This window comes from Peromyscus eremicus, chromosome 17, assembly GCF_949786415.1.
Source record: "Peromyscus eremicus chromosome 17, PerEre_H2_v1, whole genome shotgun sequence".
Lineage (NCBI taxonomy): Eukaryota > Metazoa > Chordata > Mammalia > Rodentia > Cricetidae > Peromyscus > Peromyscus eremicus.
Window position 1 is genome coordinate 36227402 of NC_081433.1, and position 14086 is coordinate 36241487.

The 14086-nt window shown below is 39.9% G+C and overlaps 1 protein-coding gene across 16 annotated transcripts in view; it reads left to right on the plus strand.

Annotated features, from left to right (window-relative positions):
- The window catches only part of Sorbs2 (sorbin and SH3 domain containing 2), a 194703-nt gene that overhangs the window by 161881 nt on the left and 18736 nt on the right, over positions 1 to 14086 (plus strand). For 12 of the 16 annotated variants that reach the window (XM_059244816.1, XM_059244809.1, XM_059244805.1 and 9 more), the window contains 6 exons: positions 39 to 226; positions 5494 to 5582; positions 7162 to 7208; positions 9914 to 10028; positions 10113 to 10241; positions 11983 to 12183. In XM_059244816.1, the coding sequence (XP_059100799.1) occupies positions 39 to 226; positions 5494 to 5582; positions 7162 to 7208; positions 9914 to 10028; positions 10113 to 10241; positions 11983 to 12183 (769 nt within the window). Of the gene's footprint in view, positions 1 to 38; positions 227 to 1370; positions 2958 to 5493; positions 5583 to 7161; positions 7209 to 9913; positions 10029 to 10112; positions 10242 to 11982; positions 12184 to 14086 lie in introns of all 16 variants that reach the window. The other 4 variants (XM_059244801.1, XM_059244802.1, XM_059244803.1 and 1 more) reach the window with 1 other exon arrangement.

The window sequence follows — 14086 nt, forward strand, 5'->3', positions numbered from 1 at the left end:
CCTCTTCCAATCAAAGTGACACTGATTCCCTCCATCAGCTCCGCAAGCATGACTGGTGACTTCAGGAAACGGAGGAAGAGCGAGCCTGCAGTGGGCCCACCCAGAGGCTTGGGGGATCAGAGCGTGAGCAGGGCCAGCCCTGGCCGGGCAGACCTCCCGGGATCGAACTCCACGTTTACGAAGTCTTTCATTAGTTCCTCTCCTTCCTCTCCCTCAAGAGCCCAAGGTGAGCCACAATCAATGAACATTCTCACTAGTTCAGAGTTCAGCCCAGAGTATGGGGGAAGAAGGCCCATCTCACGATCACGCCTTAGGCTGGCTTTGCTTATGGTGTCCCTGAAGCAAATACAGTTCCCCAGCAAAGCCGTTGCTCCTACCCAATCCAATTCAAACTGAAAGAACTCAGACTAACATGTTTTGTTACTATTTTCTCAAAAATATATTGCATTTATTATTTTTTTAAACCCAAAGTATTATAATTTGTTGTCATAGTTACAGAAATGGCATTTATAGGCTTTTACGTAGGCAAATTTTCTAATGTTATTACAGGTAACTAATTAAATTTGTAGAATAAGAATTATAAATAGCAGCAGAAAAAAATATCACTTAAAACATGCAATGGGGTACTTTAAATTCTGGATTAGAAAATAATTTACTTAAGTCATGCTTTTAGTCATTTACTCTGTTTTGTTCAACCTTTATTTGTATGGTAGAGTATCCCATTCTACCATGTAACACAGTGGTCCATAACAGTTTACAATAAGTACACACTGGCTTGCAGGTACAAATGCCAAATTTAGCAATGAGGGGCCTTAGTGAGATGACTCAGTTGGTAATGGCACTTGCCACCAAGCCGGTCAACGTGAGTGTGATCACCGTGGTTCATAGAGTAAAGGGAGACAATAGACTCCCACAAGTCGTTGTCTGACCTCTACTTGCGTGTACACATACATGAAAGAGAAAGAAAAAGAGAGGGAGGGAGGGAGGGAGGAAGGAAGGAAGGAAGGAAGGAAGGAAGGAAGGAAGGAAGGAAGGGTGTTAATAGGTAAGAGTTGTGGCTGGGCATGCCTTGTTGCCCAAAAAAAACCATTGAATTATGCAGTAGAAATGTGTTAGTTACATTGAGTGTATTTCATGTGTGGTTTTGCTTACTGTAGTATCTGCAAAGTTGCACTGAAAAAATACGATCTTGTACTAGCATCAAAAATTTAACCTCTTTAATGGAAGCTATGTGTGTGTCAAGATGCCTAGCGTAAGCCACACTAACTGCCTTCTCCTTGCTGTGCTAATACTGACATGCTCTCCTTTCCCTGTGAACCTTTTAACTTCTCCAAATGTCTTTCTCCTGCCATGCTGCTCTGGATTGAAAGGTGGGGATGATGGCAAAATGTGTCCATCCCTTTGCGGTTACTCGGGGCTCAATGGCGCCCCCTCTAGTGAGTTAGAGTACTGTAGCGCTTATAGACAGCACTTGGACGTCCCCCGGGACTCTCAAAGGGCCATCACCTTCAAGAACGGCTGGCAGATGGCCCGGCAAAATGCAGAGATCTGGAGCAGCACTGAAGAGACCGTGTCCCCAAAAATCAAGTCACGGAGCTGTGATGATCTCCTGAATGACGACTGCGACAGCTTCCCAGATCCTAAAGCCAAGTCAGAAAGCATGGGTTCTCTGTTATGTGAAGACGACTCCAAAGAGAGCTGCTCCATGGCGTGGACTTCCCCCTACATCCAGGACGTGTGCGGTAACAGTAGATCTAGAATCAAACACAGGTCAGCCCATAATGCCCCGGGCTTCCTCAAAATGTACAAGAAGATGCACCGCATCAACCGCCAGGATTTGATGAACTCGGAGGTAATTTGCTCCGTGAAGTCCAGGATCCTGCAGTATGAGAAGGAGCAGCAGCACCGGGGTCTGCTCCATGGATGGAGCCAGTCTTCCACTGAGGAGGTGCCCCGGGACATGGTACCCACGCGCATTTCGGAGTTTGAAAAGCTGATACAGAAGTCCAAGTCCATGCCCAATCTAGGGGATGAGATGCTCTCTCCTGTCACTCTAGAACCCCAACAAAACGGTCTGTGTCCCAAGAGGCGATTTTCTATTGAGTCTCTGCTGGAGGAAGAAACTCAGGGTAGACAGCCTTCTCAGGGTCAGCGGAACTGCAAGTCCAAAACCCTGGTGCCCATCCACATTGAAGTCACCAGTGATGAGCAGCCCAGAACACATATGGAGTTTTCCGACAGTGACCAAGATGGCGTCGTGTCTGACCACAGCGACTACGTTCATGTAGAAGGGTCATCCTTTTGCAGTGAAAGTGACTTTGACCATTTTTCATTCACGTCCTCTGAAAGTTTCTATGGATCCAGCCATCACCACCACCACCATCACCACCACCATCACCGACACCTCATCAGTTCTTGCAAAGGCCGATGCCCAGCCTCTTACACTCGATTTACCACAATGTTAAAACACGAAAGAGCTAAACATGAAAATATTGACCATCCCAGAAGGCAAGAAATGGACCCCGGCCTATCTAAACTTGCATTTCTAGTCAGCCCGGTGCCTTTCCGACGGAAAAAGAATTTGACTCCCAGAAAACAGACTGAACAGGCAAAATGCAAAGCCTCTGTAGTTGAGGCTCTGGACTCTGCCCTTAAAGACATCTGTGACCAAATAAAAGCTGAGAAAAGGAGAGGGAGCCTGCCAGACAACAGTATATTGCATAGGCTTATCAGTGAACTGTTGCCAGAGATTCCGGAAAGGAATTCATCCCTTAATGCTCTGAAAAGGAGCCCCATGCACCAGCCTTTCCACACACTGCCTACAGATGGTGCTATTCATTGTCCACTGTACCAAAACGATTGTGGGAGGGTGCTTCACAGTGCCTCTTTCCCAGACGTGGACACAGCCAACAACAGCTACCACGCACAGGACTACGGTAGTACCCTGAGTCTCCAAGGTGGACCAACTTTTCTTTCTTTTTCCCTTGTGGTTCAGCTGCCATCCTCCCCCTCCTTCATTACTTCCATCCTGCATCTCATCGCTCCTGAGCTGGGAGACCACTTGACAGTCATTATGTGTGGCAAAGCCAACCTGTGTTGTGCAGACATGTCTGACTCGGTAGTTCTCGTTTGCCTGTGTGGTATTTGATGTCCATGTGTTGACTGAAAGTAATCATCAACTCATAAGCATTTACTCACTTGAAAATAAAAGAAACCCAAATTTGTCACTGACTATTAGGGCTAAAACAAGTAGGACACTGAGAAGACAAACGAACATCATTAGTGCCTACGTTTGTTTGCACTGACGCTAGGCAGCATGCCTCACAAACAGGAGATTAGAATGTAAAAACCTTCTGCTGTTAAAAAAAACAGCAAGTTCTATCTGGACATTTTCAGATTAAGATGTGTCAGAATCCAAGTTTCTAACAAAATAGCCATTTCCTTCAGTTATCTAATATCCTGAAGGAATCATCACTCAATTTCAAAAGAATATATCAAGATAAAAACTATAATTCAGTATCTGCATCCCTAAGATATTTTTTGATTCATTATGAATCAAAGTCAGTAGTTTCACAGCCTTTTCCTTGACTTCTATATTAATGTTAGAACATTGTACCTGTTCAAAGAAATCTGTCCTCTCAACATATATACATATATATGTATATATTTACATATATATGAGAGAGAGAGAGAGAGAGAGAGAGAGAGAGCACTGTAGCTAGAAGCAACATCTAATTGAACCCCCCTAACTCAATGGATGAGTATTACTGTAAGTGCTGTTTTGCAATTGAGAAATGGAGGGACAAAGGAGCTAATATTTCCAGTGTTACACAGATTACAGTAATGGTGGGAGAATTCAAGGCCCTATTAACTAAAAGTGTATAATATAAAGTATAATTTCTAAGGGCAAAAGGAAACAAAATTGTTAATAACTATTGGACAGTTTTACTTATTAGTATTTACCTTCACTTTAATTTCAACTGGACAACATACTGGAAAACAATCAATGAAAATAAGTAGGGGCTGGAGCAAGGGCTCAGTGGTTAGGAACCCTTGCTCCTTCCTCTTCCAGAGGACCCAGGTTTCATTCCCAGGGTGTTCGTGGCAGCTCACAATTGTCTCTGACTTCAATCCCACGGAACGTAATGCCTGCTCTGGCCTCCAAGGGCCCTAAACACACATGGTGCACAGACAACATGCAGACAAAATCCCATACACACAAAAATATAATATAAAAAATATATAAAAAAGATAGAATGATAAATAGAACAAAAGATAGAATGATAAATAGAATAATAGAATAATTATAAATAGAATATTTTATATTATATATAAAAATAAATAGAATAATATAATAATTTATTTGATAAATAGAATAATAAATTTTAAATTTAATAAATTAATTAGAATTTCTAATCAGTTTCTATATAGACTGAAACAACTTTCATCCAATTTTTTAAACTACCTTCTTCAATTTTCTGATACAATAAGCATAGTACATTATAGAAACATGAGTTTGAAACACTGAAAAAATTATACTGTACATAAGTAAAATTTATCTTAATGATTTGTACTATTTAACATATTTAAATTTGTTAAAGTGAAGAAATGTTTTTAGAACTTGGACCCAAGTACACAGGTAAAATGCCATGATGCTGCCCTTTGTAGGCAACCTTTAGGTACCTCCCCACATGCAAGTCACTCACCTATGTAAGTTTTAAGAAACTGAGAGAGATAATTACAGTTATCATTTTCAAATGTAATTATTTAGACTTTGCTTTAATGTAAACAAGACCTCAATATTTCATAAGTTGCAACTTCATATGAGGTGTTCTGGTTATCATTTTATTTTCTGAAATAATTTACTTTCTAATTAGTTGACTTCCATGTACAATGGAAGGACATAAAAGATATGAAATCTCAATACCCAATAAGTATTTACAAACAGAAAAAAACACACACATACACACACACACACACACACACACACACACAAGGGTCGGGGGAGATGACCATAGTCTTCTTATGCTCATACTTTATCTTTCGTTTCATCATGACTTCTTAAATTGTATTTGACACAACGTTTGTTTCTACAAATATGTTATTTTTAAATCCTTTATATATCTTATAATAATTACATATTGGAACCAAAAAGAATAGAAATATTAAGCATGATAAATTTGGAGTATGAAAATCCCTACAACTGTGAATCATCTACATCAAGGATTGCAGTGTAATTAATTGGCAGTATAATAATAATACTTTATATATGATTATAATACTTCTGTTACTTGTGTATTTCTTCATTTTCAATGTGTATGTGTGTCTTATATCATTACTTTACAGTTACTTATAAGTTTTACATCCATGTTCTCACTAGTGACATCTCTCCAAATTTGGGGGTAAAATAATTGCCACCAGGGAAACGTGGCTAAACAGTCTCCTTTTAATGAAATGAAATCTCATTCTGGTTCACCTTATCATTTCCAACAGACCATGAGTCCCCTAGAAGTTACTCATCTACTTTGACTGACTTGGGAAGAAGTCTATCACGGGAACGAAGAGGAACTCCCGAAAAAGAGGTAGTTAGTTTAACAGTATCGGAGTGTTTTTAAATGACCTTCTAAGAAAGCATTTACCAGCTAGCTGTGCACCTCAGACCAGTAAAGACTTCAGCCTGAAGCCTGACAGCAACAAGAAGAATCTAGAAGCAGTCTTAGAGCCTGAGTTTAGGCTCCAGTTATTCCCAACTTGGGATGCACTTTGGGCAATGAGGTTTTTCTGAGTCTTGGCCTGGCAGCCATGAACTAACAGAGTTCTAATTAGCCTGTTCTGTGTAGGACTGGAAGTTTCTACACAAGTACCTTTTTTTCACTTTTTAAAATTTATTTTTCTATTAACAGCTTGATACAGTATAAATTTTTATCTTAATTGTCAAATGTTTCATTGAGGCTTGCCCAGTAATTGAGTAAAACCAAAACTTATTATAAGCCACAGTCATCCTAGGGTCCCCCCTGCTATATAGCCTCCCTGGATCTGAGGGTTGCACTCTAATTGTTCTTTGCTTTATATCTAGAATCCACTTATGAGTGAGTACATACCATGTTTGTCCTTCTGGGTTTGGGTTACCTCACTCAGGATGATACTACTTTTGTTGGAGAAGACCACCAAGTTCTTATAGCATTGAGAAGTTCTTGTACACCACTGACTCCTGGTCCCTCCACCTTAAACCAGAGCTGGACCACCTATTCCTAACTGCCCTGGGGGCCATGAGGGCTTGATGGAAACTAAAAACTGACCTCTGACTGACAGGTGTCTGAGAGAGACTGTGAGACCACTACAAAGTCATGAATTGCCCAAGTTTCTTGAAGCTCACTAGAACCCCAGGGGAAGAAAAATTGGGTGAAAGGATTACTGGTTGGTGAGAGGGAAAGAGCTGATATCACTACCTACATGGTATAGCGTGCCTCAAGTAGATTTGTGGGCCCCAGAGTTTGAGGGTAGGCATGGGGATCACTTCATAACTAAAAGATAAGCCAAAGGATTCCTGAACCCTCCATTTCTCTGTTTTTGGCTAACTAACCTCTTGATAACTGGGCTACTACTTCTTGGATAATCAGTATTTAGTGAAGATTATGATGACTTCTTGTGTGGGTTTTGTTCCTTTTATTAGGACTCAGACAGACTAGTGTCAACCCATAGAAGTTAAAGCAGCTGGTCCTCCACAAATGGTTTGTTTGTGGTATTCAAAAATGGCACATTAGGACAGAATCTTTGATGGGCATGTTATCATATTGTGGCATAAATCTACTTCAGTTGCTGAAATGAAGCCTAGTGAGAAATCAGCTGTTAGCTGGGCGGTGGTGTTAATCCCAGCACTTGGGAGGCAGAAGCAGGCGGATCTCTGTGAGTTCGAGGCCAGCCTGGACTACTGAGTGAGTTCCAGGAAAGGCGTAAAGCTACACAGAGAAACCCTGTCTCGAAAAACCAAAACGAAAAAGAAATCAGCTACTGTACCCCCATTTAGTTCACTAGTCTAAAGGTACCACTAACTGATACATTTGTAACTGGAACATATCACTTACATCGCATGTGTTTTACTGTTCTCATATGAAATTTAAAATTTTTAGTTTAGTGCTCAATGTTTATCTTTCTTTTCAGAAACTGCCTGCAAAAGCTGTCTATGATTTCAAAGCTCAGACGTCTAAGTAAGTGGAGTAAAAACTCACTATGTGTTTGAACTTCATTTTTACTATTGTAGGAAGGGGTGTGTGTGTGTGTGTGTGTGTGTGTGTGTGTGTGTGTGTGTGTGTGTGTTTTCCATGGGATGTGTTATAAACAAGATTCAAATCACAATTCTATAATACACTCTAATCAGCTCCTTCAAAATTGCTAACTCAGATAAGATCATTTATTTTCAAGTTCAGTTGTGAATCGCCAAATCTCAAATCACATCAGTTACATTGAAGCACAATGAATTCAGAATAGGAAAACAATAAGGAATAAAGATTATTTTTTTCTAGAATTTTTCCTTTCAATAATTTAAATTTTTTAAATGATTGGGAGTAAGTATCCCTACCTAGCAAGGGGAGCTTGACCTCATTTATTTGTTCAGCTACATCAAGGGTATGTCTATGGGTACCTGCACACAGATGATCCTGTCGTGAATACTTAACCTCACAACACTCAAAGCTTAGAGATTCTAAGGAAACCCTGCTCCTGTCCTGTGGTCCTTGAGTGCTGATGTTTTCATAGTCCTGTGTTCCATTCTTTTAGCCTGTTTCTTTAGGATCTTCTTCATCCAAAAGGCAAGGCAGATAAATAAAGAAGACTAGTGCTGAGCACACAATAGATCTACATCTGAGGGTGTGGGGGATGTCCTCTTTACAAGCTTGGTCCCCCAATTACCAGAAACCCTCTCATTTGGCTTCCTTTCAAAGTCTCCATCACAGCCTCAAAGTAGAGCTTAGCTAGGAGAAAAGCCTAGGGCCTCGTGGAGCATTTGAGACACGAACGACAACATAACAGCAGTTTGTTTCTTCTGTGCTCCAGAGCTAATTGCTGTCCTTAGGCCATGATGTGATGCTTTGCAAGATGTTATGTGAAAATTACATAAAAGATATTTATTTTATTTATTCTTTGTGACAAGACATCCAACACTTTCCTAAATATGTACCACCAGAAGGGCATCTGCCTGAGGCTCCAAAGGTGTTCCATGAGGTACATGAAGTTGAAAGGGAGGGGCGTATGAGAGAAGTTAGAACGGAAGGAGCAGGCATTGATTTGATCAAAACACATTGTATACATGCATTAAATTCTCAAAAAAAGTATTTTTGAAAAATCAAGAATAAAAGTGAAAACACCCACAAGATTCGGGGTCAATGAGATGGCTCAGGGGATAAAGGTTCTTGACACCAGGCCTGACAACCTGATCCTCTAGTTTCTTATAATGGAAGAACCAATACCTACAAGTTGTCCTCTGATTTCTACACATGGTGTTATGTGTGTGCATGCATTCACACACACACACACACACACACACACACACACACACACACACACACACAAATGTAAAATAAACAAATATAAACAAGCTTCAAAGAGAAGATGACACCCATCACAGAGGAAGGGGCCAGGAACATGAATGGATCACTGACTTTAAATTGCACCACATGCCAAGCCCCTCATCCTATATCCATGGACTGACTCCATCCTCTCCTGGGGTTTCCCAGTGGAGAGTCAGGGAATCTTGCTCTCCCACATTGCTGAGGGGGAGCTATGGCACCTTTCTGTCTTTGCCATCCCACCTTTCACTGAGCACATGAGTAGGTCTGTCTAATAAAATCTAACTGTGTGCGTTTTTAGTAAAGTAGATTCACCAGCCTCCCATAGAAGCCCAGAAAGAAAGTGGGTCCACTCATCCTATAAATAGCTTGGTCTTATTATAGCTTAATGGTCCTCCTCTTGTTCTTCTCTCAGAAGATATAAAGAGAGCATCCATCACCCCCAATGTGGTTTTATATTTTACATAAAATTCAGGGTGATGGGCAACTTATGTAACTTTCGTGGCTCATACACCCAAGCACCTCTGAAAACGGCAGAAAAAAAGCCAGTTTTAGCCCCTTTAAATGGCCAAAAAAAGATATGAATGCTTTTGTACATAATATGAGAAGGCACACACTTATAGATCTATGTTTTAAATAAATATGTCTTTAAAGCTGTTTTTAGTCATTTAACAGCTCAAAGCTAGTAATTCTAAAACTACAGCTAAGTAACTCACCCAACAAAAATGTCTCAATTTTAGATGGGAAAAGAGGCATTTTATTTCCCATAGGCCCACAATAGCCAGTATTCCAAAATGCAATAAAAATACAGCAAATTTATCAAAATGGGACTCTAGCTCTGACAGGAGAGGGACAGAGTTTTGAAAACTAGATAATAAGGCAACTTTCCCTTTACTGGATATATCCAGATTTTTAAATGCAAGCCTAAATTAAGTAGAAAAGATCTATATCCATCTTAAAAGAAAAAAATAGTTGCCTATCATTTCCATCCATATTCAAAAATTTCAACTTGATGCTTAGAAAAGCTCCTGCTACAAGCCAAAGTATTAGGTTATAAACATTATATATGACTATAGACTGGCAAGGTCACAATAATCTGTCCCCTCTTTCAAATTTCATGTCATCATAGGATGTGGTTTATACAGGGTGTGATCCACATCCTTGCTCTTCAAAATCATTTCCAAGATTACCTAAGTGACTTCTGGAAATCTGTAAGGAAAACCCTTATCTAACTGAGCTTGGCAGATGTTTTCATGTGGGGAGTGTATTTCTCAGATAAATATGGAATATCGATCGTAAGACTAATTGTTACTCACCCGGAAAGAGTCCACTGATCATGTCTCTTCCAGGGAGCTATCATTTAGGAAAGGAGATACGGTCTACATCCTCAGGAAAATTGACCAGAACTGGTATGAGGGGGAGCACCATGGAAGAGTGGGCATTTTTCCAATCTCCTACGTAGAGGTACGTCCTTTCTCCTCACCTCCAGAAGGATGCTGACCCAAAGGTTATCACAGGTTTAAGAACTAGTAACTGTTCTCTTTATAGAAGCTAACACCTCCAGAAAAAGCGCAGCCCGCCAGACCACCACCCCCAGTCCAGCCTGGAGAGATTGGAGAAGCCATAGCCAAATACAACTTCAATGCAGACACAAATGTGGAACTCTCCCTGCGAAAGGTAACCTGGCTGTGTTCTGCATCGGGGTGTTTTCACTGACTGTGCAATTCTGAACCCAAGATGGATTACCTTATTTTCTAGAACACCCTAGGGTTTCTTTAGTTTCTGCAAGGGACTCAGGATTGCTCAGGACCACTGTTATCTCTGGCCTCTGTGTCCCTTCCAGAGTGGGGTCCCTGGGAGACACAGAACTCTGAGAGTCTGTCTGTGACCTAGCCTAAGAAGCAAGACCCGAAGTCCGCTCTTTAGGGGAACCTTGACTAGATACTAAGGAGCACACGTATGGGACCCCAAGAGGAGAATCCATTTCAGTTAGAATGCATTTTAGAGTGCATAAAGAACGCAATTTGAAGAAAACACTTCAAATTATCTTTATACTGTCTCATTGCTCAATTTTAAATATAGGTAGCCAATAATTATTTTCTCTATCTTGAAATCGAGGAATGGTCTTAAAGTAATGAAAATACGTCCTCTCTAAAAGCCTTTTTAAGGCACCATCTGTACAGTCCTATTTTCTTTTGATCATTCTCCAGGCCTTGTGATGAGTCCAAATCTCTCTCACAAACTATCCAAGTAATTTGTCTGGTAAAGTGAGGGCAGTTCAAGTTTGCAGGAGATGGTCTAGTTTTCTCCTCCCATTCCTAGTTCTGAATCATCAGCAATTCTCTTACTTTCCATGTGCACAGCCTAACACAGAAAACTGCACATGGTGTGCCATCTTCTGTTCCATACTTTAAAGACAGGCTGCTGTGTGAAATACCCCCAGGAAAGCTTAACTATCAACTGCCTGTTCTGGGCACATTAGAAAATGGGTGCAATTTGAGATTTGGGGAAAATTCACTTTTCTTCGGTGTTCTCCACTCGGTGGTGATGGGCACATGTAGCAAGCCACCCAGCACTTTGGGTTAAAGAAAACCTTCAGTGTGCTGGCATTGAAAGGGCTCTCCCTGCTGTGCTGAAGTTCATGAGTAGAGGTCACCTTCAGATCCAGTTCCCCACAGTTCTAGAGCGCCTTCTAGCTGCACCTGCTGGGTTTGCTCTCTAGCAACAGCTTGCTAACCTTGTTCTGGCCCTCCTGTGGTTTTGAGTCAAGAGTTAGATAAAGTTATCTAGCATTGGCCCGCTCTTTGCAAGAGGCATAATAGTGATTAGAAATGTCTACTACTGCAAGAGCCAAAGATTCTATTCAAAGGGCCAGAATGGCAGAGCCACTCACCAGTTAGAATGGATGCTGGTGTTACCCTGTCCCGATGAGAGCAAGGGGATGTTAGCCCACTCCACAGCTATGGATGTTCTAGGTTACCATCTTTGCCCCATGCTCTTCATTCTGAAGAAACACTTTCTTCTTCCTGCAGATCATCACATTGATGCTGGTAGAGATTAGATGTGGCTACTGCCATTGAGATGACATCTCTCATACCATCTGCCTTTTGAAATAACTTCCACAAGTCATTTTACTTTGCACCATTATGAAACATGTATAAGCCCATTCCCATTAACAACCGAGCGTCCTTAGGACTCTAATGTCACGAATGGGAGGTTTATGTGCATCCATGCTGACAATCTATGCTTTTCTAATAAACACTAGAACCTTACTTGCATTCTTCCGATCAAGCAAAAAACGGGAAGCATAAAGCTTTTCCAAATAGAAAACTACTGTTTTATCAGAAAACAATGACAATCATGTTTTTTATATTACTGTGTCTCTACTTATAATGCATTTTCCCAATGCTAATTACAGGGCGATAGGATTATTCTTCTTAAAAGAGTTGATCAAAACTGGTATGAAGGGAAAATCCCAGGAAGCAACAGGCAAGGCATCTTCCCCGTTTCCTACGTAGAAGTCATCAAGAAGAACGCAAAAGGTGCTGAGGACTACCCCGACCCTCCTATACCCCACAGCTACTCTAGTGATAGAATTCACAGCCTAAGTTCCAACAAGGTAAGAAGCCATCCTATCACATTAACTCTGAACTTGGGATCTTGGAATATTAATAACCAGTGGGTGATTGGGGGTATATCAGACCATCATATCTATTGAAAAGAAACAAATGTATATATCATATTCATATACGTGAGTTCCAGATCAGAAAATAAGTTCATTTTCCTCAAATAGATGCTTAGATAAAGGCTTAGTGCTTATTTTTGCTAATTCAATTTTCAAGCTTAGGTGCATAAAGAGAAAAAAATGTTAGTATCATCAGCATTTCTTGACACGTCTCTGTATTTTGGTGTTTATACATTACACACACACACACACACACACACACACACACATGCATACATACATTTACCCCTAAATTGTGTGTCATTATATAATTATTAGGTGTACAATAGCCTATGAAAGCCTTAAGGCACTTTCTACATAACGTAAGATGTTATTTTTAATTTAGGGCCTATAATTTTTGCACAAAATAAGGTAGTATATTAGAAATGTTCACAGTTTTTTTCATTAGTTTTAGGGCCATAAATTCCAATGATTCACTTAAGCTGGTAGCTGAAGATGATTATTTTTATCAATACAATTTAGAAAGGACTTTCCCTCCTGAATGGTTAATTAGATTAAGGCTAACCTCCTACCTCCCTTATTCCCAAAATATTTTTCCTCATTTTTCTGTTATAAGATATTTTATGGGTGTATGTAGGCATTTCTTTCTCCTTTACAGTTATTTTAAAATATAAAATTTTAAATCACCAGGGAAGGATTTCCAAAACGTTGTCCAGTGCTTCCCAATGTGAAAAATGATGTATTCGGTTGTATAATATGTCAACTGTTTTAGTTGAGATCAAGGCAAAAATGTACGTAAACAGACCATTAACACTGTGAAAGGGTGCAGTCAAGATCACTTTCAGACAGCATCCTCAGGGACTTTAGCCACTCTACCTAGTTAGTAAATAATCCATGAATGGTAAATAACTTACAGATTTATCTCAGTTGAGATATTTTCCTTTAAAAAGTCTTAATATTTGTCATTTTATTCATTCTAATCCTTCTTGAAGACTGGGTTTTAGTCATGGGTAATTACTCAAAAGTCCCTATCACTGGATAGCTGAGCACTTTACATCAGTTTGTTTATGGAGGTTCTAGAATTTAACACTTAGAGATCCACATCCTTCCTTTGGTAGTTTCTATTGATAACGGGGAAATATAAGAATCTTCACCCATCCATGTATGTTTTGCCTACCCTCCATTCACCTTCAAAGAACTATTAGTTGGCTCTCAAGTGACGGAAGCTCTAGATAAACTGATGCAGGAGAAAACAGCATGTATCTACAAATGCTTACTTAGCACTGAAGAACTTCTCCCATGTGCTTTAACAATGGCAGGCTAATAGTTTAAGTCAGTGTTTTTGGATCTTTCTCTGAATATATTTTAAATGCCATTGATGTTTTTTGTTGTAATACCACATTTTAAATAGAGGAATGTGTTAGTTTCACTAGTAACCAACTGTCTTCTTCTTATTGTTCAAAAAAATGTATGTTGAAGTTGGTATCCGTAATTTGAAAGAAACTCTAGTTTCATTTCAACTGGTTATCTATCCTATGATGTCATTGGCTTAATGAAGGAAATTTCTGTAGTGTTGCCCTGATAAAATTTCAGACAAAGAAATGTCTTTTTAAAGAGTGAGATACAAAAGCAGCAGCCAGGTACAGCTCCCGTTTTCTGACTGACACTTGCAAATAGAGAATGGGATGCGTTAATGACGTTTGAATCACTCTGGCAAATTCAAATCACATAGCTTGACATATTTCTATTTTGAGGAAGGCTCAAATATAAGTTGCTATTATTTCTGATTTTGGTACAATAGAATCCAATTCCAATCCTTTTTTAAGATGAAATAACC